The sequence below is a fragment of the Triplophysa rosa genome, linkage group LG15 (genome assembly GCF_024868665.1).
Source record: "Triplophysa rosa linkage group LG15, Trosa_1v2, whole genome shotgun sequence".
In the NCBI taxonomy this organism is placed as follows: domain Eukaryota; kingdom Metazoa; phylum Chordata; class Actinopteri; order Cypriniformes; family Nemacheilidae; genus Triplophysa; species Triplophysa rosa.
The window spans coordinates 15,585,943-15,612,339 of NC_079904.1; the positions used below are offsets into that span (position 1 = coordinate 15,585,943).

At 41.1% G+C, this 26,397-nt stretch overlaps 1 protein-coding gene across 1 annotated transcript in view; it reads right to left on the reverse strand.

Moving 5' to 3' along the window:
• Positions 1–583: 583 nt before the first annotated feature.
• The window catches only part of cdh2 (cadherin 2, type 1, N-cadherin (neuronal)), a 45,376-nt gene continuing 19,562 nt past the window's right edge, over positions 584–26,397 (reverse strand). The window contains exons 3-16 of the mRNA XM_057352768.1: positions 18,053–18,261; positions 13,090–13,230; positions 12,813–12,968; positions 11,412–11,556; positions 10,537–10,709; positions 10,311–10,448; positions 10,037–10,222; positions 9,086–9,339; positions 8,593–8,735; positions 6,233–6,466; positions 5,919–6,152; positions 5,029–5,168; positions 4,015–4,179; positions 584–1,955 (exon numbers count right to left, since the gene is read on the reverse strand). Of these exons, the coding sequence (XP_057208751.1) occupies positions 1,749–1,955; positions 4,015–4,179; positions 5,029–5,168; positions 5,919–6,152; positions 6,233–6,466; positions 8,593–8,735; positions 9,086–9,339; positions 10,037–10,222; positions 10,311–10,448; positions 10,537–10,709; positions 11,412–11,556; positions 12,813–12,968; positions 13,090–13,230; positions 18,053–18,261 (2,525 nt within the window). The 3' untranslated portion in view covers positions 584–1,748. The remainder of the gene's footprint in view (positions 1,956–4,014; positions 4,180–5,028; positions 5,169–5,918; positions 6,153–6,232; positions 6,467–8,592; positions 8,736–9,085; positions 9,340–10,036; positions 10,223–10,310; positions 10,449–10,536; positions 10,710–11,411; positions 11,557–12,812; positions 12,969–13,089; positions 13,231–18,052; positions 18,262–26,397) is intronic.

The window sequence follows — 26,397 nt, forward strand, 5'->3', positions numbered from 1 at the left end:
TCATAATATCAACAAGTAATTGCAAACAGAGCCCACGGAACTCTGGACAGCCGTCGTTCATTAAAAAGCTGTTGATCATTATATGGCTGTCAGCCTCATGAGCGGACCGGTCTTCTTCTGCTCTTGTAATTGGCGCTACACAGGTCCTCTCTGAATGCATCCAGTAATACACACACACGCACACACACCAATACGGTTCTCTAACAGGCAGAGACAAGTTATCATGGGGGCTTCAGTCCACCACTAAAGTTTAGTCCGAAAACGAAGATCCCAAAGGACTGGTGCATTTAGAAATATGGCCTCAAAGCCTTGAACGTCACTCAACCTCTTTGATCCATAAGAGCGGCCCAGGGGAAAAGACGATGGAAATGAAGAACGCAGAAGAGAAGAACAAAGCGAGAAGTAGAAGATCCTCGACAATAGACGTCAAGCAATGAAATCGGACAGTGATCAAATGGAAGGTCCTCAGCTGGGCCGAAAGGCGAAACCAAGCGGGAATGTTAGTTAGAATGAAAGGGGAAGGATGAAAGTAACAGGTGTCTGGACCAAACTACCATCTCACTTACTCGCTCCAGTCTCTTCGTCTCCTTATTGGTGGGCATTTCTTTATTTGTGTGTAAATAAAGTTCAGAAAGACTTGTTTTATACGGAAAAGATAAAAACATGCAAAAATCATTTTGTCTGTAGTCCAAATTGTACATATACAAGTTCTTCACGCCCTGTTCTTCTTCATAGACTACATCAAAAGAGGAAAAACAAAACAAAAAACTATGTACACACCATTTAATTTACAGTGGAGTAAAAAATGAAATACCAGGCATGAAAGAATACCAGGATGACTAAGGCAGATGACATTTGAAAAAACAGAATGTTTTCATCTTTGCAAAATACTAAATCACTTCAAAAAATGCCAAGAGAGAAAATAAAAGAACAAAACGACGAGTTCTGCTACCAAAGAATTCTGATGTTTATCTCTCATTTGCAATTGGCCTGCATAAGTTAACGTTTTGGTGGAAAAAGTATGGATATAAAAAAGGAAACCCCAATAAAAACAATAAACTGAAATCTATTTTCTAGCATACTGTACAAAGCTGTTCTCTCTAAACGTTCTTGTTCTCCCAAAGTCTTTGTGACGTGAACGAACAGCGTGACGGTGAGAAACGCAAACAAAAGCGTGTAGAAGCATAAACATCATAAACGGGCTCACGACAAGAACACTCCAAAACTCTGAGCCATCAAAGCCGCTGAACAGAAAAACATCTGATCAAATAAACAAGGACCAAAAGGAAGAAAGAAAAATGTAAAAACAAAAGAAAAATGTACAAAAAGGCACGTAATATCCCAGTGCTTCTGTACTGTGAGATTCAAGTGTAACTTAGCATTCATTTTAACGTCCTTCAAGTGTTCCTTCATAGCGTTCGTACCGATAATCCTTCAAATTTGGGCAAAAAAATCCTGGACTGAACCGAAACAAGTCACATTTCCTTCATTAGGCCCCCTCTATCTATAACAGAGGGCTTCGGAGAGACCTGGTTTTGTTGCCATGGTGATCTTCCTTCCACTTCCTTTCTCTTCGTTTCTGTGTCTTTATTCTCTCTAGGGTATATTGGTTTCTTCATTGTTTTGATTCTGCACACTGTCCACGCCCCGCGATTAAAAAAAAAAGTGCCGCACTGTTTTTTTGATGTTGTTTTCTTTGAACTATCTCCGTCCTTCCTCCGTCTCTGGTCCTGCGGTGATGGCGTGAGCTAGTCGTCGTTGCCTCCGTACATGTCGGCGAGTTTGCGGAAGCGGGGGCCCCATTCGTTGAGGTAGTCATAGTCCTGGTCGCCTCCGCTGCTGGAGGAATGAAGGGAGCTGAGCGATCCGGCCGTGGAGCCGCTGCCCTCGTAGTCAAAGACCAGCAGGGAGTCGTACGGAGGGGCCGTGGGGTCCGTGTCAGCTGCCTTTAGACCCTGAGGGACATGAAGAGAAGAGTTGTACTTTTAATATACAATCATTTGAAATTTGAGTCACTTTTGTGATTTATTTGTCTTTTACTATTTTGTGACTGACTGGTTGCTTTAATAGTAGCCAAGAAGCTAATATATAATAAAAAATACAATTTTACTGTGCTGTCGTAATTGCTATTGTGCACCGTGAGATTTTTGCTATCGTGTGAACAAATTCAATCCAATTAATTGCATTCCTCAAACACGTACTGATTATGCGCTATACGTTAAGAGTGGGCGATGCAGAGGAGAAAATGAAAAGGCAAAAGAGAAGGAGGGGGGAAATGGGAGGAGATGAAAGCAGAAAAGGATTGGGGTCGCCGTGCCAACAGATGCTGGGCTGGGGCGAAAGCGTTTCTAAGCTGTAGAGTTGTGGAATCAGCACAGCTAAGCACAGTCGCTGAAAGATCGCTCGATTAAACAACGGCACGCAGAACACTCTTGGTCGAGCAGTGGATGTGGGCTACTTTAGTGCATGGATGACTTCAGAACCAGTAGAGGACAAATGCAGAAAGGGGGAATTTGACAGAATGCGATACTGGCACAAACATTCGACTGACAGGACACAATGACTTGTTTTAAATCCAAAAAGCTGTCTAGATAGCATTTGTGCACATTATACAGTATGTGCATTTACAGTAAATGCATTAACCATCATCGCATATCGTCGTTGTCCTTCTGAAACCTTGTATGTCCACATTTTTTTTCCAAAATCTTCCAGAAAATGGAAAAAACACTGTACTTTTTAAATGATTACATACTGTGTTGCCAAAGTTGAAAATCAGTTTTTAATACGTTATATTGGTTCAATATTTGCAAAAACCAGTGACAAACATAAAGGGTGACTAATAATGATTTATGGCAAAAATAAAAAAAATCACAAAATATGGAGATACAAGCTTTCGAAAGGATAGCAGTGATATGGATGGTCTAAAATGCTATTCAGACAACTACATCCAAAAGACAAGCTTATGTTGTGTTTCAGATGCTGGTATTCTGGTGTCCCTAACATTCTTCTTACCCAAATATCAAAAAAAGATGAAAAATATAGTTTGTAAGTGTTTTGGAAAGTACAGTGCAATATATTAAATAATACATTGCCATACATTATAATAGTTCTAATATTTGTCAATATACAGTATGAAAATCGGTAACTTAAAAATGATTAATTATTATATATTGCAATATATTACCAAATGTATTTAAGATATTTGAAATACATTAAATAATATTGACAGTTCATATATAGCAAAATACATTTGCCAGCATTTTATATTTGGGGAACAACATAGCCATTTCAGTCAAGTTGGTGGCCATTGCTGTGTTCCAACAGAAGATGCTTGAGCAAAACTGCAGTAAAACATGGACGGCCTTTTAAAACACAGCCAAATTCAACAAATAAAGTTTGATTCTTGGCATAACATTGTCCAGACTGAACACTGACGCAGACTAAACATTCTATAGTCATTCGCTTGACATTCGCTTGTCCAAACAATTCTATCTACAGACACGAAATGACTATAAACAAAACTCAGCTTTCCACTCAACTTCACTAAAAGCCAACCCATAAGTGATGGACTTTGCCAACGCTGCGAGTCATGTTATACGGCTAAAATAAATCCTAACATTTTTTCTTGAAAATATAGATCATCCCGACAGATTGGCATACGTCGACTTCTAAAGCCTGTCTGTCTTCTAAGCAAGGCTTCTTCTTACATTTAGCAGTAATGTTTAATTCATTACTGATTTAAGCAGTTTCTGACTAATCTCACACTGCTTTGAATGCAGCAACGCTGGCGAAAGCCTGTGAGGTCTGCATGTGTGCGCAGTGGGTGGGTGTGTGGGAGGGTGAATATCCACAGACTGTAGCTGGAGATATTGAATCCCTAAGCCTGGCTAATGACGAACGAAACTAAAAGGACCTCGGCCCAATTAACCAATCAATCACCATTAAGTCTTATCACTGGTGCCATCGAGCCATTTTATATGGCTGGACTTCAGACGATAGGTCGAATGGGCGTACCTCGTGGATGAACTCTCCGATGTCTCCGGGGTGGGGCGCGGCCGAGCGGATGGGGTAGTTGGGCTCGGAGTGCATGGGCCGCTCGTCCAGACGGCGGATCCCGACGGGCTTGATCATGTCTGGCTCCAGAGTATCGGGCTGCTGCAGCTGACTCAGATCGTAGTCCTACAGAAGCACAGATAGATGAGACAAACACACCCGGGGTTAGGAGTTTGCTAAAAGCCCAGGACTGTCTGGAAACATTAGTGTCAGCGCTGGTGACCGAAGCACTTTCATTTTAATTTGCTTTGCGACGTGTGTGGGTTTACTTTGTTATACTTGGGGGACAAATTTGTTCCTGGAAGCTAGCTAAAGCTGACAAAACCTCCCTTTGGGACATTTGGGTACGTCCTTGTTTGGAAAAATGACTCAAAAATGCTAAATTGGTTTCTAATTCGGAGGCCTCGCCACCACGATTCCTATCGTGGTGAAATCCATTTTCTCATAGATGTACATTTAACCAAAACAAGAGAAATTACTTAATAAGCTACATTTTGTCCTAATAAAAATGTAAAAATGCCAACAGGGTTGTCTAAAGGTTAAGTTTATCAAAAATAAATATCATTAGCTCAGTATAGATGTCCGTCATAAAAATCAAACGTGTATGTATGCGTTTTCTGTTGGCACTGCAGAGCACTGAGACACCTTCTCAAAAAGCAACGCGTACCTTATATGCAAGTCTAAGAGTCTATCACATACGCGCTAACACCACGGGGCAAAATAGGAGCCGCTTCATCAATTTAAAATTAGTCTCTTGCTTGCCATGACTTAGAAACGGCAGCGCTTTTGAAACGAATTCTGGAAATTATTCATCGAGATCACACTGCACCGCACAGCTCAAATTAAAATCACGACTACAGGTTAAAAATACTTCTCAACATGCTTTTGAACAAGCTAATTGTCTACATGATCAAATGAATCGGCGCTGAAATTAGTGTGTATATCTAACAGCATCTGTGGAGACAGGAGGTGTACCTGGTCTTCCTCTCCACCGCCTTCCTCGTCGTATTTGAGAATGTTGTCTCGCACGTCATCCTCTGGGTCGATCAGGAGCTGCTTGGCCTGTCTCTCTTTATCTCGTCTCTTCATCCACATCACAAACATCAACACCAGCACTGCAGAGAGAGAGCGAGATCAATATAAAACGAACAAAATGACATTAGATCGAAAGTCACTACGAACGGTTTATGTGGTCAAACTGGGCCGACATTACACTAGCAGAACCATTTGCTTGAGTTGGGGACAAGACTATCCCAGACAACAGGGAACGTTTTCTAAACAATGTTCTGGGAGCAATGTTAAAAGAACGCTTTGTAAACATTATGCCATTGCTAAACATTCTAAACTATTATAAAAACCTTGGTTATATAAATGTTATTGTTTCATTGTTAGTGGAATGTTTAAAAGCATAAGGTTTTATATAACTTAATGAGAATGTTAGCAAAGCATTCCTAGTACCTATTTGTTAGCTGGAATGGCTTGGCAAATATGTGCATTAACAATGGTTTTATGTGCTTTTATTTGCCAACCAAAAATCATTATGCCTGCGCTATTACACTAGTTCTGCTTATCCTAGCATTAGAATCGCTAAGTTTTGATTCATTTCAGTGAATCACTCCAAACTATTTCAATTATCTAATTCTGTAAAAAACATGAAAAATATACAAACAAGCTAAAGGAAAAAGCAAGTAAAGCAATATTTAAATCTATTTCCACCACACAGCTTAAAATCTTAGGATATGTGTGCTAGTGTTGCTAGTCATAGAAAAATCACGCATTTCTAAATTCAAAAAGAAGTTTGGTACAAATGTTATAAACTGTTAAGAACTCCAGAGAAGATGCAATATGAACCCGAACTGTCTTACCGAGCAGAATGATGATGCAGATGAGTATGGCGATGATGGCTCCAGTGCCTAGCCCGGCGGCCATGATGCGTTCCATGTCCACGCAGTCGCCATGGTGATCACACTGGCACACTTTGATGCGCAGGAAGGTCGTGTTGGACATGGGCAGGTTGCCCGAGTCTGTGATGCTAATGGGCACCTCATATATTCCGCTTTCCAGGTAACTGATCTTAAGACTTAGCTGAGCATGATCACCTACAAACCACAAAGACATAAAACCGAGTAATCAAAATGTGTTAATTCCAGTAAATATATAGAAAATGTTCTTGACGTACCACTGATTCGGGTGAGCGTCCAGTTCCTGCGGATATCGGAGGGTCGGTTGGGCAGGTCGAAGGCGTAGGGCCCAGCGTTTGGGTTGAGATCTCCATCTACTGCTGTGATATTGATGGCGTTGGGCTCCGGACGCTCGCAGACTTCTGCTTCCTGGGGGAAGACTCGAGGAGCGTTGTCGTTAATATCCAGCAGGTAAATCTGCAGAGTTCCTGTCCCGCTCGCGGGTGGGACACCTGTCGAAACGGAGAGAAAGTCAATACGGGCCCAGTTTTGTGTAGTCGGACACATGGTCCACATTGGGAATAGCCAAGAACCACCCACTGAAACAGGAAGAGACGATCACGAAACGACCAATTACAATTTATTATTGAAAGTGGAGGATGTGCTCAAGGATATCTTATTAATTTTCTGCAAAGAATTTAGAAGTGCTCCTTTTAAAAGCCTGATAAAAGGTAAACAGGACTTTGTTTCCTGGCAGACTGATAAAAACGTGTACCCAGACTCCCGGAAATTGTTTTGCAGCCAGCCAATCAGATTGGAATTGGTGATTTCAGTGAGCTCTTGCCATTTTATGTGCAATATATATTATGATTGTGCATGTTTTGAAGGGTCTGAGCCTAAAGCTAGTACAAATTTGGTATTCTAGCTTTACTGTAAAGACCTGTTAAAAGTTTTTAGTGTGCAACATGGCAATGCTGCTCCACCTGCACCAAGCTATCCGGAACCAGCATTGGAATTTATGTTGGCCGAAGCTGGCCTTATCAGTAGGGTCAGTCAACCTGGCCATGTGCAGATTCGTAATCTATCTGCAAACAGGTGCTTACGTAACCACCACAGACTGGATATTCGCAACTGGAGCGAGTGAGAGCGAAAAAGACCTTTAGATTTCACTGATCTATGAACAAAGAGCTGCTAAAAGACGAGCGGATACGTACTGCACGCTAACCGAGCAGCGTTTGTCCATTCTCCTCCTGCAAGCATTCGCAATGAAAACAACTAAATCAAGTAGGACTAAGTATCCTTCAATTTATTGAATCAGTTGTGTGAATCAGCATCGGACTGGATGCTTAAAGGTCTCTTAGTGGGAAAGGGAGCCAATCAGCACCACGCTGCTGCTAACGCGCAAAGATTCCGCTTAACTGAGTGTTTCTGGGGACAGGCTTTCAAATTTACAGCGTGTGCGTTAAAGAGGGAGTTTGTTTCGCAGCTCGGATGAGGAGGGAATGTTAAATACCACAACAGAATGGGGGCTAGCAGACTTCTGTAGACTCATTCACACAGAGAGCAGTCTATGTGCATATGTGTGCTTTAGAGAAAGAGAGAGAATCAAAGAAACGACAACCGAGAGAAGTTGAGCGTATGGGCGTTTAAAAAAACTTAAATGTGTTCATTAACATGACTATGTTGATTTCTTTAGATCTAAGGGCCAGTTCAAACCAAGAGCAGTAACAACAACTACTGTATATTTGACCCTGTCTGTGAAAACCAGGCTAAAGTCTTAAAATCATAAAAGCAGTTGTAGCTATAAAAATGACATTTACATTTTATGCATTTGGCAGACGCTTTCATCCAAAGCGACTTACATTGCATTATACTATACATTTTGTTTCTGAGTATGTGCAATCCCTGGGATCAAACCCATGACTTTGCTGTTACTAGTGCCATACTCTAATCACTGAGCTACAGGAAAGATATTTTCTATTCAAATGAATTTGTGCCGTAGAAGCTTTTAGTTTGAGTTCGAAAAAAGGAACTATAGTGAGAACAACTCACTAGAAAAACACAAATATAAACAATTCTGGGAACTATGCATGAAGCAAAAAGCAGATAAATACTTGAAATGAAACAATAATAATGTTCAGGAGACATTTCCTGCTTAGTTTTTTCCCTGGGGGTCATGGACCCCAGTTTGAATCCCCCCGGACTATATGATAGATTTTGAGTACTTACATTTTATAATACTGAAATGAATTCTTTTATTGACACTTTATTTTGCACCAAAGATTGCTGGCTTCCTATTGATTTGACTCTTTGATAAAGCCTTACTCAGTCAATATTAAAGATATCAAGATTATGTTTTTACAAAATGTTCCTTACATTATGTAACATGATTTCATGTATAAAAACGATATACTTCCTTGTTTTTTGTATTGTAGTAGTGCTATAGACTCCACTATTCTAAATTTAGATCATTTAAAAAATGCCATCTTTATAGTTATCATTAAAGTTATTGTTTTTATAGTGTGAACAGGCCCTTATCGTTCTTTAGATAGAATCACTCATTCGTCACTGAATTTGTAAAATCATACGAATAAGCTTTTCTCAATCTTTATTCCAAATAAGGTTTCTCTCTACTTACCGTTGTCAGAGGCCATGAATGTGGCTTTGTAGAGGTTGTTTCTGACGTAGGGAGATTCTCGGTCCAGAACCGCAATAGTAGAAATTCGGCCACTGTTGGGGTCAATCTCCAGCCAACTGGCGGGGTCAAACAACTTGGAGTACCTTTAAAACATGAATACACATGTGTTTGAGATTCACTTCATATAAATGTGCAAACACAATGGCTATGTTCAGACAAGCTTTCATACTGCAGTGTACAGAGTATGTACGGTGTTCACATCATGCAACATTTGAGAGAATGGGCAGCATACAAAAGAGCATATTGTGCTGGGTGCTGTACCACAATACCATGCATTCGACTTGACATTCCAATCGACATTTCAATTCCAGTGTGAAATATGAAATGGAACTAATATAAGACATGATATTCAACGAACTGTAAAATGTGTGGATGTTTTTACACAAAATGTGATTAAAAATGCTAATGGAACCCAGTGTGTGCGATTTCATACCTAATACTCTGCTGCATGTATCTGTCTGGATCGTGTGCCGTAAAAGTCGCCAAAGTCGACCACTGTGGAAGACCCTCTTCCAGTTTGATCTGTTTGGGGTTGGGTTCGAAGTTTGGGCTTTCGTTCACATCGATGACGCGTATGGACACGGTGGCAGTTGACTGGCGTGTGCGATGGATCCCGCTCACCAGTGGCACCTCATTATCAGCCACGACAGTCAGCATGAATGATCGATTCATCTCAAAGTCAATTGGCTGTACGTAAGGACACACAAAACACAAACAAATACACAATCAAGTTAATGTTGCTGCAAAAGAATCCAAGTATACAATGAATGAATCTTGTTGCAATTACATACACAGAGGAAAATGTTAAAACAATAATTAATGAATGATTCATTCTCAATTAAGAGCCATATAAACCATTAACTCAGCTCAACAGCAGGTGAAAGCTGTTTCCATGGAGACAGTCTTTTGCTCTGTATTTGAACCCGTGCCTATCGGGCTTCGAGGAAATAGCAACACGTCCCAATAACAGCGTGTATACAGTGGCCTCAAATAGTATTTGCTTCCTTAAGCCACATCGAGTTATTCATCCAGTCATTGCATAGATGATCAAATATGAATGTAAGTGGCATCTGCAAACTTTTTACAGAATTACATTTAAGCAAATATAAGCACTTTAAGCACTTCCCCTCAAATTCACTTATATGTCTAAGTACCCAAAGACAGATTTTTTTAACCAAAGTATTTATCAAAAAACTAACATCTAAAAAACTGTTTTTTAACGTCTAAAAAACATCTTAAAACATATTTTGTTTTTTGAAAAAACGTGCTTGTGCTTTTATTTATTGTTACTATTTTAGTATATATTGTGTTGACAGTCAACATTTGTACATGTGGCTTATATAGTCCAAATACTTTTTGGGGTCTCAATGTCTTGTCACGTTACCTTGACGACAGTGACAAGACCTTCATTGGTGACGGGGTCAGTGGGGATGGAGAAGCGTCCGGTCGGATCTCCAGATACGACTCGGTACACAGCATTCCAGGCCGGAGTCCCCGGTTCATCTTTGTCTGTCACTGTGAGATTTGCCACTATCACATTCACACGGTTCTCAGGGACTTCGCCGTGGTACTACAGAGAGAGATGGCGGGATCGATTTTCAGCAAAGATGGCTTTCGTGAGAAAAGCGTTTAAGTGTGAGAGTGTGTGTGTGTCTTACAGTCTCGCGGGTAAACTCTGGAGCGTTGTCATTGACATCCATCAGCCGTATGACGGCAGTAGCAGTGTTGGACAGCCCGTACATGGGGTTTCCCTCCATATCAGTGGCCTGAATAATCAGGGTGTACTGAGGCACCTTCTGCTCAACATCGAAAACAACATGAATTAAAAACAGTGTTCCATTCAAAGGTTTTATGTCGTCATTACACTTTTGCTCACTTCCGTACCTCTCTGTCCAGGCCGGCAGCTACAGTGATGATTTTGCCAGTCTTATTGTTGATAGTGAACATACTTGAGGAGGGACTTTCTGGCGTCTGGGACAAAATCTTGTATCTGAGCATACCATTGGCTGTATTTGGTTCATCTTTATCCTGGGCCGTCACTGTCATCGCAAAAGTACCTACAGAACAACAATATCACCAAAACTGAACCAGGGTTTTTCCTGCATAGAGAAATTGGAGGCGGCGGCCGCCTCCGTCAACTATCATACCGCCTCAGACTATCGCCAAAATTATGTTGTGAGTCTTCACAACGTTGTGAGTCTTCTTTAGCTGTGCAGTTGGATCGTTGAATCAGCGTATACTGTACGCAGCGAGTTCGCCAGTATGAACGCACATTGCATTCAGAACGACACGCACACGAATGACTCATTTGAACCGATTCATTTAAACTACTGAACTTTTCATTCACTAGCGAATATAAGAGATCCTTGAATCATTTAAAGTGAACCACAGAGAATGCAAGATGTGAATGAGCTTTGCTCATTTAGAAAGACTGGTTAATTTAGTTGGCTATTGTGGGCTGAAAAGATAATTTTTTGAAAATTATAAAAAAGCTTTATTTGATTTAAAAAAAAATGTCTGTTTGGTTGAATAAAAGTAATGTTTTATATAACTTAATAATTGTAATTTTCATCTAATTTTATTATAACTTTTAATATGTCAAAGTCACTTTGGTTAAGCCACTTAAAGGTACGGCAGGCCTATGTGTGTGTACAAGACCAGGATGGCACCACCTCCGCCTCATTTTGAGCCATGAAAAACCCTGGGAACGTTTGGTTAATATGCATCACAAACTTCTGAGAACATGTATGTCTCTGTACCTGGTTTGGCGCCCTCATCTACGGTTCCATTCCAGATCTGATGCACGAACTCGGGCCTGTTGTCGTTCATGTCGATGACGTTGATGATGATGTCGATGGGGTTCTCCATCTGGTTCCCGTTAATGTCCACGGCATGAGCGCGTAGCTGAGGACACGAGCATGCAGTCTCACAGTTAACATTTACCTAAACCCTCTTTGTGAAAACAAAAGCTAGGAAAACAAACACTCAAGTCAACAACAGAGCAGCTATCCAAACAACATTTAGCAATTTGCCACCAAAACGGTGCTGGTTCTCGTGCCCGCCCCGTGAACCTGTTTTCTACGTTTCAACTGACTTCATATCTGACCGATGAAGTAACTGACTATGTTACAACAAACCAACCCACAAATGCACGCCTTGCATAATAGTTGTGCTAGTTGAGTTGTTTGACAACAACATCTGAACATAATTGCTTAAAGGGTAGCTCACCCAAAAGCAAAAATGCTGTTGTCATTTACATGCTGTTTGAGTCTTTCTTCTGTAGGACACAAAAGAAGATATTTTGAGAAATGTGGTTTTGTTCATACAATGAAAGTCAATGGTGTCCAATGCTGTTTGGTTACCAACATTGCTCACAATATCGTCTTTTGTGTTCTGCAGAAGAAAGAAAGTCATACAGGTTTGGAATGACATGAAAGTGAGTAAATGAAGGAATTTTCATTTTTGGGTGATCTGTCCCTGTAAGTGGATGTAGGTAGTGGTTTAAAGTTTTGATGCTAAACCAATTTGTACAGTCTACGACCATCTTTTTGTGGAAAAACAAGGTAAGTGGAAAAGGGGCCAATCATTTTCGAGTCTGTAAGCCCTTGCTGCACTTTGTGTGCTGGAGCAGTCCTATGTCTGCTGCATATATTCATGAGCTAACTGAAGCAAGTCTGATGCTCCACCTTTGGCACCATTAGGAGGTAAATCATTACATATTCATGTAATCTCTGCAGTTATTTGAATGTGAATGTGGATTAGGCACACTGAGGTAGGTTAACCGCCTTTGAGGGCTGGTGGTAAAGTGAAAGGATATTGAAACAAGGCGGGGAAAGGATGGAACTACTTTTAGGAAAGATTGTGGATTGTTCTTACCTAAGAAAGGGCAGATTTGAGGAATGCCCCCCTGCTAGCACAATGAATTAAAGTGTCTGTATGAGACTTAGTGCTGGGATAAACTCCTCCGAGTTTAATTTTGCCTGCTCTTCTCTTCACGGTACAGTGGATTAAAGACATGTCAAAGGTCACATTCTCAGACTGGCTGCCATGGTAACCCTGACACACGCAATTTATTGGGCTCTTTAGAGTGTTTCTTCGTATCCTTGATGGAATGTATCGAAAATCCAGGATGTGCCGTTATACAGTACACACACACTTACATGGAAGTTGGGGATATGTTCCCTGTCCAGCGGCTTGGTAACGGACAGGATTCCTGAAATGGCGTCGATGATAAACAGACCATTGGGGTTTTGGTCGGCACCTGGCCCGGTCACGCTGTACCGCAGCGTGTTAGTCTTATCTCTATCTGACTGGATCTGCAACACGACAGAGACAGGATTTTTTTTGGAGCATTCAATACGATCTAATGAATGAATCACCATTTATATTTAACGTGTGTTTTCGAGCGATAAGCTGTTGTTCTGAGTGTGTACACACTTTGACTAGCTCTTCTGGGAATTGTTTTCTAGATTTCTCGAGCACGTTGACAGGTGGAATGACCCAGTCTCTTTTCACACGATTCACACTGCCGTCGCCCATGACAACCACACTGTGCTTCGGAAACACTATCTCTGGTAGCTGGGAAAAAAGGAAGAAAAGAACAACAGTTAGATTTACAAACACCCACACTCGGTCAACACACAATAGGTGATACGCACACACAAACACACACTTGCAACACATCTGCACCGGTCTTAAAATAATTACAGAATTAATTTTACCCTCTGTAATGGGGTCATAAATCTATCCGCTGTTCCAACATTACATCCTACAATAGCAACACCCACATAATGAATGTGCATTGTGTATGTGTGTTAAAATGGTAAATTCACCATTGACTACCATAATAGGAAAAATGACAATGGTGGTCAAAAGTGCCCCAGAACTGTTTGCTTCCTACATTTTTCAAAATATCTTCTTTTGTGTTCAATAGAACAAAGAAATATATCAGGCAATTTTTCCTACTATGGTAGTCAATGGTGGCCAAGATCTGTTTGGTAACAAGCATCCTTCCAAACATCTTTCTCTGTGCTCATCAGGCTCATATAGGCTACAACCAATCTCATCCAAAGGCTGAAAAATGTCAAGATATGTAAATGTCAGCAACATTGCCGGGCTCAGTGTTTATGTGTAGAACTTGCAGTACAGTTCCATTTTCTTTCACACTGAGTCGTGTTATTAAAAGGGAGAGACAGCCAGAGATGTGCTTGACCAGGCATTGGCCTTGCTCTTAGTGCTATATAGAAAACCGAACATAAAAACCTTGTTGCGTTCATCTAAGAGTTCATTTCTAGACCAAAAATGGCAATACAAAGACAGATCTCTTTATGCGAGCACCAGATCTCTTGAGTGTGTTTGCTTGTGAGGCATTTCAATGGTTTCGTTCATTTGATATCAGCTAAGTCTCCTCCTCATTGACCTCTATTCTCTCTCTTTCTCTACAAGGTGAAATATTGACGGTAATGACAGCGACGTGGAGTTGGGAGGAAGCTCCATGTTAAAGGGGGCAGGTTCTCTTCTTTCTCTGGTTGCTTAAATCTATTAAAACTTGCGCCTCAAACTCTCCAAACAAACTCAACATTAAATTAAACATGATAGAAAACATCTTAAGCGCAGTTCAAGATATCAGTTAGTAATTTTACACTGTTTCAAGCAGGAAGGCTCCAGATCCACCGAGGCGTTTTTACGCGACTGAAAACGGCAGGCGTTGGTGTTCTTTTCCGCAAGCTCAGCGCTGGCGCTCGCCGCTTTCTTCACGGTCAGCGTATCATAGCAACCTACATGCCACCGCTCGAAAAAAAACCCCCCGCTGTTCAAGCACCCGCACCTGCCGTTTTCAGTCAGCACCTGCCGTTTTCAGTCACGTAAAAACGCCTCGGTGGCTCTGAAGCCTTAAGTACAGTTTATAGTTGTGTGTACGCGGTAGGTACGGCGTAGCCTATGCAGAGACGCATAGTCGCATACCCTACGCTGTAGCCTGAAACCCACCTCTCCAAAAATGTAACGGTGCATCAATGCGACGCGGAACGCAAGCGCTCTGATTGGTCTGCTTGAACCCCCTCCCTTCAGGTCTCTGCGATAGCGTCGGTTTTACCCATACGCATTTCCAAATGAATTGTCTATATACATTTCGTGTTTAACTGTATTTAACAACTCAAGCTGCAAAAGTGACTGTTTACTTGCCGCTATCACTGCTAAATGCTTCTCAGACAGCGTACACAACGAACCGCTTCTTCTTCAGCTCTTGTCTTGGTTACACAAGCAACACGCCTGTGGACACTGACGCCTAGTGGCCATTGTCTGTCGACGCAGACAACGACGCACAAGTATAAATGAAAACCGGCACGTTGGCTACGGTGCAGGTCCGAAGCAGAAGTTAAAAAAAGCCTTTACTGCTTGAAAAAGCTTATAATTGCTAATTTATTGTGTAAACTAGGGGTGTGCTTGACTAAGGATTTACATAGTCGAATCAGAATTGTCACGTCTTGCCTATAGTCCACTGATAGTCGAATCGCACGCACACACGTGCGTGTGGTGACTAGGGATGTGCGAGACTACTAGTCGACATTGAACTAGTCGACATTGAAAACAACAGTCAATTACACAGAAAAATTACACTAAATGTTATAATTTAAATGACTTCCATTTTAATGTTTCGTTTAAAAAATGTTTAAATCACTTACTAAAACAATATGTTTGATAAAATAATTATTAATAGTCTTTAAAAGGGTATCAGGAACGAAATGTTTTAATTTTAGGTCAGATCTAGCATGCGTTTCCATTGTGCTAATTGTAGCACGCTCAGAAATGACCACTTGAAAGATTTCGAGTTCGAACGAGTTGTTGGGCTGTTTTGAAGGAGGAAAATGGATAGGTTTTACGCAAACTATGTCATATCAAAGTGGCATAATAATAATTTCACTGGAGCCATGCATAACCATACTGTATCGTGTTCTTTTTGGCGCGATGAGAAAAAGGCAGACGGAAGCGCAGAATACAGGCATAAAACAAAAAAGTAGATAATGATTTAAAGCTACATACAGTTATGTTAACAATTACTTAATAATAATTATCAATATGTTCATATTTAAAATGCATGAAAGACGGATTTACGTTATTTGATTCTAGATTCACAGAACTTTGAAATTTCTTTGATTATAATGTTTATCACAAAAAAGCACTTGAATAAACATGATCGCTTAGCACTGTTATCTGTGTGTCCTTGCAGAGTTTGCGCAGATTCCTCAGACGGAGTTATTGTTCACAAACATTGAGCCGACTTTCATCCGAGCATAATGCTTGCATTTCCTCAACAAGAACATGTAAAATAATATTAACATCATAATCTCATGCGGACTCGAGTGTTTAGCCTATGTATGTTCTATAAATTAGCTTATTTGGGCAGTATGCTTTATTAGCGGCTTGTTCATTCGCTCTCCGCGAGATCAAATGTGTTCTGTACTTTTTGTCCATTGCTTTCTATTCTCTTTTTTGTTTACACACATGTTGCTCTTCTTTATAAATAATAAAAACATGATATAATGTAGGCTATCTTGTTGATATTCTATAGGCCTACCCTAATTATATCTTGTAGGCTACTTAAATTGCGACATAATAAAAAAAGCAATATTTTTTCAATCAACATCATTTAAATAAACAAATAACGAAACATTCGTTTTTAAGCTTTAATTAATTGTTGTTAAATATTTTAAGTTTCATGACTTAAGTGTAATAGACATACTTTTACTAAAATTTTATATAAAAGTTCAATTAAATTATAGTAATCAATTATAGTAAGCCTACATTCTTTAGTCTTTAAAATGTATTACATAGGCCCTACGCAAAGTTTTTGGACCGCCTTCTGGGCCATTCTTAGTTTTAGACTAGTCGACTACACGGTTACAAAACTTTCACATTATAAGCGACTCAAACTCGCAATGCTTTTAGATCGAGCAGCATTTCCTACTGACCCCAAAGACGTGCTTCACGGACAAGCTACGCATTAAAAAAAATATTGACACATTGCATATCGATTACAATAGGATTTAGTGGTATCGCGATAATAATAATTCATTACATTTATATAGCGCTTTTCTGGACACTCAGAGCGCTTTTTACATGGAAGGGGGAATCTCCTCAACCACCACCAATGTGCAGCATCCACCTGGATGATGCGACGGCAGCCATATTGCGCCAGAACGCCCACCACACACCTGCTTATTGGTGGAGAGGAGACAGAGTTACGAAGCCAATTAGTGGCTGATTAGGGGGTGATTAGGAGGCCATGATGATGTATAGAGGCAAATGGGCAAATTTGGCCAGGATGCCGGGGTTACACCCTTACTCTTTTCGAAGGACATCCTGGGATTTTTAATGACCACAGAGAGTCAGGACCTCGGTTTAACGTCTCATCCGAAGGACGGTGCTTTTTGACGGTATAGTGTCCCCGTCACTATACTGGGGCATTAGGACCCACACAGACCACAGGGTGAGCACCTCCTGCTGGTCTCACTAACACCTCTTCCAGCAGGAACCTAGCTTTACCTGCAGGTCTCCCATCCAGGTACTGACCAGGCTCAGCCCTGCTTAGCTCCAGTTGGCAGCCAGTCTTGGGCTACAGGGTGATATGGCTGCTGGTAAGTAGTGGTGTCGCATTTCTTTGCGGAAAATTTGTAACCCTTCCCCTTGCTATTTTGTTTCGAGGGTAGGGGTAGGCGAAGGGGTAGAAAATAGAATTGGGATTGGGCCTTAATATCTCCTATTAGTCTCCCACATGTGTGTTTTTTTCCCTCGTGGGCTCCCGCTATCTCTCCCTGTCTTAACACACCCTTCACCCTCTCCTCATTTTTCTCCTTGACCATCTCAGCCTTATCTTGGCCTTCTCCTCTTTCTCTCCCACTGACTCCACTCTCGCTCTCGCTCCCCTCGTCTCGCCCTTCTTCCCCTTGGTGGTGACACGTGTGCATGTGCGTCAGTAATAAAGAGTCAATTCTGCCTGTCTCTGAGCAGAAGGCAGGGCTATGAGACATATGGTTACTGTTCCCTAGCCGAGGGTCCAGATCTCCACTGCCTAATGTATCCTCCTGCCTTAATGTCTCTTTAGCATCGTTAAACATTAATTACCGGCCCACTATCAACGTGTTAGCGCTCTGCTAATTTTCGAATATAGTTTTATTAGTGCCCCGGCTTTGTCACAGAGGGCTTCGGATGGAGGGAGACATTTTTGTGAGCTCACATTCGCACAATGGCTGTTTGATGGCGTAATTGCTGCGCGAGGCTAGTTTAGAAACGCCACAAGCGGTCTGACACGGTTATAATTAGCGTGTGTTTTGCAGATGCACGGTTTGAGTTCTGCGCTAACAAGGAAGAGTGCGATGCCGCTCAAGTCTGACTTCCGTACCTGCTTGGGCTGGGTGAAGTTTACGTGAACCAGCCACTGCTCCTGAGATTTCACGTCCTTGGCCTTAATCTCCAAGCCTCGCCCCTTCCTGTCGGAGAGCAGCAGGGTTCGTGCGGCGAATACGGTGCCATCTGCCTCTATCCGAAAATCTGCAGGGTCTCCGCTCTCGAAGCGCAAGCCGGAACCTCTGCCACAGTCCACGAAATCCACTGCAAAGAGAGAGAGAGTGTGAGGCTGCTTTTGTTTTTAAACAGCAAACATCTTAAAAAAACCGAAGCACACAGGAAATCACATTCTCGCTCAACAGCAAGGGAATAATAGTTTTACTTGAAAAGTGAGGACGTGGAGAGATATGGAAAGTGCACACTGACAGAAAGACACAGAGGGAGAGAGAGAGAGTTAGGAAGATCGGGAGGGAAGGAGAGCAAAGGAAAGTAGGAAAGGAGAGCAGGTACAACTTCTAAAGCTCTCCTGCATTATTCATGCTGAGACATCCCCTGCAAGCCCCCAGGTGTGCTGAGGAACGGAAGAACAGGAGGACGAGGAGACAAAAAAAGAGAGGGATGAGGAGAAAAGAGAGGGAAAAGTGAGAAAGTTGAGAGGTATCCGCAGCACGACGCAGGAGGGAATCGCATTAGGGTTACAGACATAAATGAATGTGCTTTATTTATTATGTTGCAATTAGAGAACAGAGACAGACAATTACACGCCCAGAAGTGAGAGATGCTCCGTTATCAGGACGCATTTGTTTGGGATAGAGCTCACATTGACTGTGCTCATTTCTCTGACATTTTTCATCTTTGGAGCAGAACGCCGGCGCTCATTATCTGGCTCAGGTGGACGCACGTGATTTCTCGCTCCGAGTTAACATGAAATGGCAGAGCTGCAGTGTGTGTGTGGTTATTTACGGTAATAGTTTAATAATTTTCATGACTTTTCCATATTTGGAGATCATATTTAAGAGAAAAAATATAATCAATTTAAAGTTCACTTCTGAAAATGTAAACAAAGCTGGTCTAGAAGCACCTTCTGTTTCAGTTTTTTAACAAAAATACAACAAACAGAACATTCATAACAGAATCAAACAAAACACTATATATGTAAGATTAGAAAAAAAACAGAAGTGCTTTACATCTTGCGAAGTGGTCTATAAAGAGGTTTGTGGCGAGTTGTCATTGCTACTTTATATTCATAAAAATAAAAGAAAAAAATAATTTCTAGTTTGTTTTTACTAAACGCAATTTGTGCTCGATGAAATATTGTTTAGCTGTGTTTTATTCACAATAAAGCACAGCTACTGTGTGACCGCTGCACCCAACGATTCTGTGTATCACTGCGCAGTGCTCTTAGCAACCACCCTTAGCAACATAAACAAACCATTCTTTTGCTGTTCACAGTTGACCAGGGACTATTTTTTTCAGCTGAAGGAAGGCTTCACGTGATTTGACTTCATGAAAGTTGCACTGACACATATATTTTGGCTTTATTATTTGAATGATGTGTTATTTGTAACCGTTTTATAAAAGCAATGAGGTAGACTACGCAGAATACATAACTTTTCAAAAACGTATTTGACTTTGTCAGACGTGGCGGTCGCAATTGAAAAATGTTCAAGTCTGTGGAAATCCTGCGGTCCTGTCAGGAAATAAAAACTGCACTGCTGCGGTCTACTGGCTAGCACACACGATCTGACACATTAGGGTCAACCAGCACTTGTAAACGTTCACCCATTCTGCACCCATGATTTCCCTTACTATCACTTTCAATATAAATGTAAAAAAAGCTTGAATAAATAAGCGCACCTCAAACACCCGGGCAGCCGTAAGCAGGTGTGAAGGACAGTCAATACAATGAAAAAAATCAAATAAAAGTCCCACACACTGTTGAAGCTTATAAATCTTTATTAAGGCACAGTACGCTATTTTCAAAATGCCTGAAGGTCTTGCACTGAATGGCTGCTCTCACTAGTCGGCACAAACTACATTTCTTTCTCACAGACGGCTGCACATTTGTCTCTTCGGCCGTGTCTTTAGCCCTTTTCACACAGCAATGCTGGTAAATTACTGGTAAAGTCATTCTGGTAAATTTATAGTAAATACCCAAATGTGCTGTTCACACAAGCAATGGCATTCTATTAATTTACGCGTTCACACAGCTGTCTCAAAATACCAGTAATATGATGTCATCAAGCGGACGTTTCCTTATAGCTGCAATACAACCGGAGTTATGTTTGAAAATATGGTGGGGGTGTGATCCGAACACAGCAATATCTTATATATACACTGTGAGAGTTAATTTGACCATTTTTAACACTGGCGATTTTGCTGTGAACGAACTTGTTGTTGAAGTTTGGGTCATACACTTGCTCTTAACCCAACACTGCGCCGTGCTGCCCGCGTGCAGAGTAGACAGTGTACGGTCATTTCATGTATTTACAGTATATATACAGTATATATATATATATATATATATATAGATAGATATGTAATAAAGATCTGCGCATGCGTGAGACGGCATGTCAAGACGAAGGGGGAGAACTAACGTGAGATGAGAGAACTGCTCCGCCGGCTTCTGTTTCTGTGACCGAAGTTGGATACCTTTTATGTTTTGTCACTTGAATCTGCATGTATGCTGATGACTGATAAACTCGAAGGAAGTATTACAGCTTCTGCTTCGTGTCAGTCCTTCTCTCTGGTAATTTGACTTCTTTCTCTACACATCCCAACTTTGCGTTACAACATGGAGATAGAAAACTTTAAAACTGACTTGAAATATATGAGGACAAATGCAGAGACGCAAGAAAAAAAACTGCAAGCAGAAACAGTAATGTTCATACATACAGATACACAGAAAGTGCACGAGGTCGAGGGACGTGAGCAGTTTGGCGAATACATGAGAAAATGTTTGGCGCTGTGTTGAACAACTTCAGTCCAGAAATGTTTGAGTGTTATGATTGGGCCAAAGCAGTCAGCGCGTCATGCGTTGTACGTAGTGTTGTCACGATACTGGAATTTCTAACTTCGATTCAATACCTAAAAAAATATCGATATTCGATACCATTTTCGATACCACGGGGAATAAACTGCCATAGCAATAAGGCCCTAATAAGCAATAGCAATATAGGCCTTTTTAAATTTTATTTGAAGTTAAATTGAACAAGACTAGACAATGAGGTATATATTTTTACATTACTTATTAATTGTTAATCTAATCTTAATTTTACGAATACATTTACTATTTAAAATCAAAGTTGTATTTGTCAGTATTAATGGACCAGACCCTGTTGAAAAAAACAGCCTATGCTGGTTTGGTATGTTTTGATGCTGGTTTGCTGGTTTGTGCTGGATTAAACCGTTCATATGCTGATTTAAGATGGTTCTTAGCTGGTTTAAGATCAAACCAGCATCGATCAAAACATACCTTACCCAGCATACAGTATACTGGATTTTTCAACAGGGGAGCTTGAACAAATGTATTGCTCATTCATTGTTCGTTAATATTAGTTAATAGCCTACATTTTTATTTGGCTAAATTGGCTTTTATTCACCATAGGCCCATACTGTAATCATCGATCAGCGCACATATAGACTTAAACGCAAGAAGTGTTGCAGAGACTCCGCACTGGACATCTTTCTAACATTGACAACGTTTAACCGGAGCAAATGAGACGAGTGGATGAAATCATTGAACAGCGCACATACATAGAGCGCGATGGTAAACACGGAAGTGCAAACGTGTATCACACGCGAGAACTGTTGCGGAGACTTTACTCGCACCAGCATTATTTCAAACATCAAATTAACCGGAGCGAACGAGACGAGTGGATGAAATCATTGATGAGCGCACATAAAGACAAACGTGTGCATTAAACATGAGAACTGTTGCGGAGACTCTGTACTAACATAAACAACATATAACCAGGGCGAATAAAACGAGTGGATAAAATTATTGATCAGCGCACATACATGGATCGCTATGGTAAACACGGGAAGCGTAACGAGCGTGCACCACGCCAGATGTGTTACTGAGACTGGCCATCTTTTCTCTAACATAAATACGATTTAACTGCCACAAACGAGTCAAGTATGTGAGAGGAGGCGGGGCTCTGTTGTTATGCGTTCACGTGCAGTGTGCGTTAACTCACTGTCGGAAAAGAGAAAGAGAGCGGGAACGCGCAGCTGATATCGATACATGGGACATGGGTATTGGAACCGTTTCAGATTCTTCAGTATCGATACTTATCGAAATATCGATATTTTTGACAACACTAGTTGTACGTGCTCTTAACGGTAATCTTCATTCTTCATTCACACATCGCCACTTACTGGAATTTGCCGCTAATGTTACTACTTCTATTACTGGAAAATTGGAAGTACCGATTTACCGTAAAGGTCCTGTTCACACATGATCTGTTAACTGCAATTTTCTTGCAATTTACCAGTAAAGACTGTATGTGTGAAAGGGAGGTTTGATTTGTCACGTGCACGTGTTGTGTTGCAGTTGCGTGAGGTAAATTGTTGATTTGCCTTATAGCAATTAGGCCGGTCTGTTAATCATCGTTTATTATGTAAGGACCTCTCAGGGAAATACAGTAGGCTAAATTAGTCAGTCACTATTATTAGACATGGCAACCAATGAGACCTTATTACTGATTATTAGATAAAGACTGCCTGAAGGGGCCAAGCAATTAATATGTTTATCTGATCTTTAATATTGGTAGTCTCGGTGTCCTTGCACGTAAAGCGGCCCCGTATTGTTTAATTCCCGCCAATCGAAATTAAATGACTCCCTTTTTCCTGGCCCCTGGCAACACGTAATGCATTTAATGTAACGTGATTTCCCTGATAGCTGAAGACCGGCAGGTGTGAGCTAGGTGCCGAGATGATGTGTGTGTGTGAGACGGTCTGGCTTCACGAAGGCCGTTTTATTAGATGGCTGCACCAGTTTCGCCTGCAGCTGCATTTCCTCGTGCACTTTTCGTGAGCGCGGAGGGAGGGTGTTCTCGGGCGCGAGGGGCTCTACGTCTACGGCGCTGTCTGCTTCCATTACTGAGCCGTGCTCTTCTAACGGGAGAAACAGAGAAAACAGTGTCTTCGCTCGTGTTAAGTCTTTGTTCTCGACGCGGTCTCTCTCGGCATCTCGAACTGGCAGTGCGGCTTAATGCGGCACATAAAAGCTGCATTACTCATCGCGTCTCCAGAGTAAACACGGTTAAGGGAAAAACAGTGAAAGCTAATTTAATTATAAGGGTGATTTAATTTAAGACAGAGTTTGCTTAAAATTAATTCACTTGCATCTGGGGGAGCTTCTGCGTGTTGTTTCTGAAAGCACTCGACAAACAAGGACACATACGGACGGATGTTCAAACGGCAATATGATTCGGATGAAGAGAACCTTCAAAGAGATTTGATTGCGTCTTCAGTCCATAAACCACGTCTTCTCCGCCAGATTTGGTGTGTTACGTTTTTGGTGTTATTGATTTTTTAATATATTAGACCTGATTATGTAGATCAGCCTCATTTTTATCATCTGAAGGGCCTGACATTTATGTCTGGTGTTAGTATTGACGATGTGGCGCAAACCAACATGAAATATTTGATTCACTAACATTAATACAGCAAGGAACATAATAGCTTTATAATTGATTTGTAATCTTAATAATACACAGTTAATAAATAAATTCATTTTCTGCCACCTTGACCAATGTGATGAAAATTCATTTGTGCTAAATGTGCAATGCGTCATTTTAAGGGCCTATAAACTTATAAAGTAGAAATGAATCCAGAATGGTGGTTGAACCGACATTTTATTCAACAACAAACAAATATAGATACAAAAACCCTGTTGAAAAAACCAGCATATGCTGGTTTGGTATGTTGTGATGCTGGTTTCAGCTGGTCATGTGCTGGTCCTTAGCTGGTCAAACCAGCACCAAAAAGTACTCCTCGAGTAACTCTAGTAATTCGAATACAAAATATCATCGAGGCAATTTTTGTTGCCTCGAAGCCTCGTTTAATCCATTTAACTACAGTACACACGGAGCACTGCGTTTCCCCACGGACCGTTATTACTGACGCACAGCCCGCTAAACTCTATTCATGTTACAGGGCTCTAAAGTCTCACGCATTCACCGTGAGACACACGCATTTTAGTCTGTTCACATGCTCACACGTATTTCTCATGCTGATAAATAAGTGATAGGTTATTGAAATGGTGACTGCTATTTTACTTAGTTTTAGTCTATTTTGCGAGTGAAACTTGTTTTCTGGCTGCATTGAGTCCATCAAACTAGATGCGGACTAGTGAATGCCGAATCCTGTTATTTACACATGTCATCTGGGTGTTCTGCGTGTCTGAGTGAATGAACTGCACAGTTTAACGTGCTACACGCGTGATGCTCAATTATGAATTTGTCTGCGTCTGCGCTTTATGAAGACATGAACTTCATCTCCAGAGTTGCTCTTAGAGTTTATTTCAAGAACATTTTATTGTTTGAGTGAAAATAAGCATCTTCCGACAACCTGCCAAAATAAAAGACCGGTTAACCCGGTATTTTATGTGGACAAATATATTACTATTTAATAGTAAAAAAAGAAACTAAAATTAATTTAGATAAACTAAATTTTTCAACAGGGGTCTAATAAAACATTGCCTATTTTACCTATTCCGATCGTCTGTCATGCATATTCAAGTACTGCACGTTATTTTAGCAACATGCTTATATCCAACTTCACTGAACCAGACAGCCTGGAGTGCTATTGTGTGCCGCATAGAGTTGTCGCCTATGTGCAGCATTCCAAATTAGTCACGAATGAGGTGCCATGAAGGTTAGAAGAACACCCGCGCATGCACGTGCGTTTGTCAATTTATGGGAATGTATGCGAGATGATAATCAGGTACTAGAGGCGCCTCTGAGAGGAGTCCATTGCTCTTCACGCTCTCCTCAAAATCATCCAAACCATTCTTGACTTGAGAGTAAACCGTTTGCAATTTCAAGCAAGAGCGACGGAGTAACGATACCCTCAGACATCTCAAAAACGCAGCGAGTAATATATGAGAACACAGAAGACACATTCAAGCCAAGGTGCTGATGTGGTGAGCTAGCAGAGGTGTGATGTGCTCTGTAAGCAGTCTTATTCAGCCATTAGCAATTAGCATTCAACACCGACTTCACATCTGAGCCACTCTAAGTGTCTCTGCTCTTCTCTCCCAACAGGCATCTTGCTCTCTTTTAGTAGCAGCATGACATAAATGAGGATAGTAATGGAAAAATAGTTTTGTTTAGAGCCCCACCCCCAACAGGCAGCGTAAAATAGCTGTCTTAATGTAGTCGTTTGGAGTTTCACGGTCTCCAAGACATACTGAGTCTTTCTGCGAAGCAATTCAGATGGATGTGCCACTTAGGACCTCGCTCTGCACTGAGCATGGCTGCCTTTTGTACCGCCTGCCTATAACTGCCCTTTTTCCATGACTTTTCTAAGGCCGCATTTCCTCTAATGGCCCCATTGCTCAGACACGTCCCTCGGTGTGCATGGCAACTTAGGTTTAACTCGAACGCACTTCTACCGCTGCAAATATAAAAAGACAGACACGTTCGCACGTATGATGGAGAAAATATGCCAGCGGGAGCGAAATCAATTTTAAAACTAAAGTTTACATTAAACTGTTAGGATTTTTCAGCTCGTGAAAGGATTTATTATCTCTTTTGGAAAGCGGCACATGTGTAGCTCCCATAATGAGCAAATGGCTATTGATAAGTTGCCAAAATATACTAATGGTGAGTAACAGTTTCTTTCACGTGCTTTTTTGTTAAAGGGGCAGTTCACCCAAATATAAAAACGATGTCATTATTTGTCCACCTGAATGTTGTTACAAACAGAAAGAGTTTTGTAGTGAGTTTGTTAGTTGAATGGCTAAATGACTAAAAAGCACCATAAAAGTAGTCCATATGACTTGTGTGACCTGAGAAACGTGAGAGCCGGATCAGCGAATGAATCGTTCTTTTCATTGAACCGGTTGATCTGGTTTTCAAATTGGACTGAGCGTTTCTGAACAGACTGAATCAGAGTTCAACGCGCTGACCCAATGATCCGGTCAGTCTGAGGATTAATGGTGACATGCTTGTTGTTCGGGAGAGCTTTTTGCAAAATGGAACTGCTTCCATTGAATTTTGAACATTTACAGTCAGATTTTATTTATTAAGAATATAACCGTGAAATGTAAGTTATGAGCTGGGGGAAAAACCTCTCATGTGCATTAAACAGCATCTGTCACAAAGCACCCGACACGTCAATGTGACCACATTAAACTATATGCTCACAAGCTTCTTTGAAGTGTTATATATA